The 4,310-nt window shown below is 40.1% G+C and overlaps 1 protein-coding gene across 1 annotated transcript; it reads left to right on the top strand.

The window, feature by feature from the left end:
• The first annotated feature begins 2,733 nt into the window (after positions 1–2,733).
• Positions 2,734–3,676, top strand: LOC120286104 (splicing factor YJU2-like). Its single transcript, XM_039312492.1, has 4 exons — positions 2,734–2,892; positions 2,980–3,214; positions 3,324–3,458; positions 3,587–3,676. Exons 2-4 carry the CDS (start codon positions 3,164–3,166, stop codon positions 3,656–3,658), a joined length of 258 nt encoding a protein of 85 aa, XP_039168426.1. The 5' UTR covers positions 2,734–2,892; positions 2,980–3,163; the 3' UTR covers positions 3,659–3,676.
• Positions 3,677–4,310: the final 634 nt, after the last annotated feature.

Consider the following 4,310-nt stretch of genomic DNA (forward strand, 5'->3'; position numbering starts at 1 on the left):
AATGGCCAACTTTGAGGTACTTTCTTGTAAAATTGGGTGGAGATAATTGCGAAAAATGGTCAAGATCTTAAACTACTATACATGATCTTTCTAATTGATCAAAAAACGCAGCCAAATTAGTGGGTTAAAGCACTCAAATCAGCAGCCAAAACTCAGTCCACGACTTGGTCTTAATCCGGAGTTGCTGAGTAAGCAATTTGGTGGCCCCACCATATCCTCCTCAGCTGCCCAACCAGCCCGATCTTTGCACGTGAGGGAAGAAAGTATATAGCAGTGCAAGTGGACGAAAAGTTGCCAGAGATAAGCTTCTGACAGCACCGGAAAATCGCAGCAAAACCTGCACACTCAACAGCTGCAGAAGTTAAAAAATTGGCTAAGTCAGAAGAGTAGGTGCAGTAGCCCTGTTGACAGGCTTGGTAGGTGGGCAAAAGGCTGACCAAAAATCCCTTAATTCGGGGGATAAGGTCACGGAAGCAAGGTCTTTCGATAGAAGAGATAGAGGAGACGAGAGGGAGAGAGGAGAGCTCGGAATCGTCCCCCAAAGAGGCCCTCAGAAGCAACTCCAGAAGAGCAAACCCAGAAATTCCAGATCAACCTTCTGAGAGAAAAGTGAGATTTGCGCAAACTTGCAGCCAAAATTAGCCAAAACCTTAAACTAGAGAGTGAAACTTCACTCAAATATATTTCCATCCATAGGTCGCACGTCCAAAATGGAGATCGGGAAGGCCTCCTAAAGCCCCCCGAAACAGTGCCCTCCTGTCGGGCCAAGAAAGTCCGAAATTTTTCCAAGTGTCGAGACTGGTTGGTTACGAGTGAGGAAAGCCAGTGTTTTTGAGAAATTTGAGAGACAAATGAGGAAAATATTGACTTTTAACCCAGACTAGAATACATATAGTTTGGCGTGGTGTCAAATTTTCCAACAAAATACTTCTTGAAGTCTAATGTTAGAGCTCAACGAAAACCTTCGTTGTCAGTTCGTTTTTTTGCAGATCTCATTTCCAGTTGAAGAAGCCAACTTCCACAGGCCCCCGAGGATAATTTGTCGGTTTCATCGGCCAAGAACCACTTGAAAAAGAAACTAGGAAGAAAGGTAAGCATCCTAGATGTATTTATTTTCGAGTTTGAGCATGTTTTGATCATGAAAATCAAGGGGAAAACCGGCCCGGAAAACTGATTTCTGAGGTTGAAATTTTTCTAAGTGTTTGAAATCTCTTCAAGAGTGTTGCACGTGTGCTTCTTGGAGAGGTCGTTTTGATGTTGTTCGGTGGGTCATTCTCTGTGATGTTTATTGCATTTGAAAGCTCATGTTACCTACTTTCATTCGGATCAAGTAATGTTTCCCTTAGATCTCGTATGTGATAGGTGTCGGGGCTTGAATATGGGCACTCAACCTGTTTGCTTGACTTGGGTTCAAACCCAAATTTGCAAAATCAGATCAAACCCGCATATTTGATGACGATTCCAGCTTGGTTTTCGTGTGTTTTAAGCTGTGTTTTTTATCTATCTTACTCCTTGCATGTTGTAGTTTAACCTTGATGTTTTAGTTCCACATAATATTGCTCATGAGTTGAGATTGAAGACCGCAAACATGGCCCGAGGAAGCTGATTGGGGCTAGTTTAATGCACACCAAGTGTTTGACAAAATGCTCAAACTAAGCTTCGATCTTGAAACGGTCGATTTGAGCTTGATTATTGTGATATTCATGTGCTGTGTTACTCCATGTTAGCATAGATCGGTTTAAGGAATTATTATTATTTTAAAAAAAAAAATAATTAAAAAAAAAAGAGAAAATATGAAAATTTCAAAAATATCAAAAAATTTTAGATGGCATCAAATTAGGATATAAATGACATATATGAAATTTTCCTAATTTTAAAAGGTCATTTTCCTAATTTAATGCTATTTTGGTATTTTATAACCATTTTTGTAAATAATCCATTTTGTGTAGATTAAAACTATTTAAAGTAATTTCATGCATATAGAGTAATTTCATGCATATTTGAACTCTCATTTTGCTCATGGGGTCCTGTCCCGGGCGTGATAACAAGGCCATGTAATATTATTTGCTCGACTTGTATCGGGTTTACCTTTTCCGCGTTTATTTTCAAGTCATTTCAATTTCTTGTATGTTTACTTACGCGCCGCTTTTCATTATTTTGAGTGTAAATTTCTCTTCTAAATTATGTTAGGATTAGTCTAGACATTAAAAAAAAACTACAAAAACATTTGCATGGACACTTAGTGGTTTCATAAAGATTACAATTGGTAATCAAGATTGTATGGCCATTTAGATAAACAACCTTCCAAGTTAGTGGTACCGCAAGGGCGCTAATAGAAACATTGGCGTAAACAAGTCCCCGTTCCTAGAAATCTCTGGTTGCGTATGAATCGAGACAACACTCCCGTGTCTTGATTGGTTTCTAGCCGACCTCAATAGGCTAGTGGCGACTCCTAGAATTACATAGTTGTTAATAACTAAAAACGAATCCAACGTCGCGCGGGGTATGGGCTTGGGAGAGCCCGCGCCTAATCTAGGGCCATTGGTCCACCTCTTTACGCAAATACCCTAAACCTTCTTCTTTTTCCCCGGACGGAAAAAAGAGGTCGTGACACCATGTTACGGGCTTTCGTCATTACTTTAAGGGTTAATACCCTGAAAAACCCCAAACTGGTACACATGTGACAAATTTACCCTCAAACTATTTTTTTGACCATGAAAGTGTTACCTGCCGGATTTCGACCCTTCGAAGTTGCCCAGGCTTCGAAAGTCCAAGAATTGGCAGATTAAGGTTCGCATGATGCTTCCGATGAGCATCCGATGCAACACCTGCGGGAATTACATTAACAAGGGCACCAAGTTCAATTCCAGGAAGGAGGACGTCGTCGGCGAGGTCAGTTGCACACCTTCGACTCTGTTTCCCATTCCAAAGTTGTTGACTCTGTTCTAATTCTCGGTGTTCTTTTGTTTTCGCGAGCAGATGGATCTGGGTATCCGGATATTGAGGTTTTACTTTAAATGTACCCTTTGCTCTGCTAAGCTCACCATCAAAACTGATCCACGCAATTCTGATTACCTCATGGAGTCAGGGGCCACGAGAACTTTTAAGCCCTGGCGTCTGCAGGATCACCATCAAAATTGATCCACGCAATTCTGATTACCTCATGGAGTCAGGGGCCACGAGAACTTTTAAGCCCTGGCGTCTGCAGGATGAGGTACAAGATCTTGTCTTTTGAATTTTCCGTTTTTTTTTTTTTTTTAAACAGTTTGTTGATCTTTGGGAAGTGTGTGACTCGAGCCTCTTCATCATTTGGGTCTGGGCAGGCGGTGGAGGGTGAGAAAAGAAAAAGGGAGACTGAAGAGATGCATTATCGCATCAAGTACTTGGAAAATGAAACTTTAGATTCCAAGAGGGAGATGGACACTCTGGCGGCGCTTCATGAAATGCAATCTGTGAATGTGAGTTTCTTGATTTGAATATGTATTTGTGCAGATACCGATATATGGTAATTGATTTCCTTGTTTTTCTGTTGCTTAGAACTTTTTATATTCTTGTGGTGCTAACGGGTGGGCATTATTTTTTCCAGTCTGGGCGTGCAACCGTGAGCACAGATGCAATGTTGCAGGGCTTACAACGTACGTCTGCTGCAAAGGTATGAGTTGTTTCCCATCTGCTTTAATTAGCATTCTGAATAAAGTGAGGAGGGTCAAAGCTCCAGCCGCTGTCACTACGTAGAATTCATTGCTCTTCTTACTTCGACTTCGACCTAATTGTCGGATTATCCCTGACTTTGTTGGTATGACGGGAAGGAAAATTGGAGGAAGAGGACGAAGTGCTTACTAAATCAATAGTATTTCATGTTAGTATTCTTTCTACATTTCATTGAACTTTGTTATCATTCTTTGCATTTATACTTGTTGCTTCCCTGAAACTTTCTTGTAGACATCCAAAAATTTCGTCCGTAGGATCAAACATTAAGATTTGACTCAAACTTATGCTAGTAATGATGAATCACTGGACAATACTCTCAAGGTTCGCAATGCTCTAATTATCAGCATATTTGCTTTCCTGTCGGCTATCTTTAAGGGTATGAATTTGTTGAGAACAGTCTTGAATGTGTTGTGCATAACTTCTGGTTGAACTGGTCATGTGCTTAATAAGGTGCTTATGTAGCAGTTTATAAAATGTAAATGGTACTTTAATCTACATATAATCCTAATTATATCTAAAAGTTGAGCTCGTTTGAAGATACTATATTGCAAATTCTTTGTTTTTGTGATAATTGATCCCTGTTTCAGTATGGAATAAGT

This window comes from Eucalyptus grandis, chromosome 5 (genome assembly GCF_016545825.1).
Source record: "Eucalyptus grandis isolate ANBG69807.140 chromosome 5, ASM1654582v1, whole genome shotgun sequence".
NCBI classification, from domain to species: Eukaryota; Viridiplantae; Streptophyta; class Magnoliopsida; order Myrtales; family Myrtaceae; genus Eucalyptus; species Eucalyptus grandis.

Excerpts from the sequence above, each read along its gene's own strand:
- LOC120286104 (XM_039312492.1), top strand. The coding sequence starts at position 3,164 with ATGGAGTCAGGGGCCACGAGAACTTTTAAGCCCTGGCGTCTGCAGGAT. Across the intron at positions 3,215-3,323 it reads CCTGGCGTCTGCAGGATGAG|GCGGTGGAGGGTGAGAAAAG; the intron begins GTACAAGATCTT and ends GGGTCTGGGCAG. Across the intron at positions 3,459-3,586 it reads ATGAAATGCAATCTGTGAAT|TCTGGGCGTGCAACCGTGAG; the intron begins GTGAGTTTCTTG and ends TATTTTTTCCAG.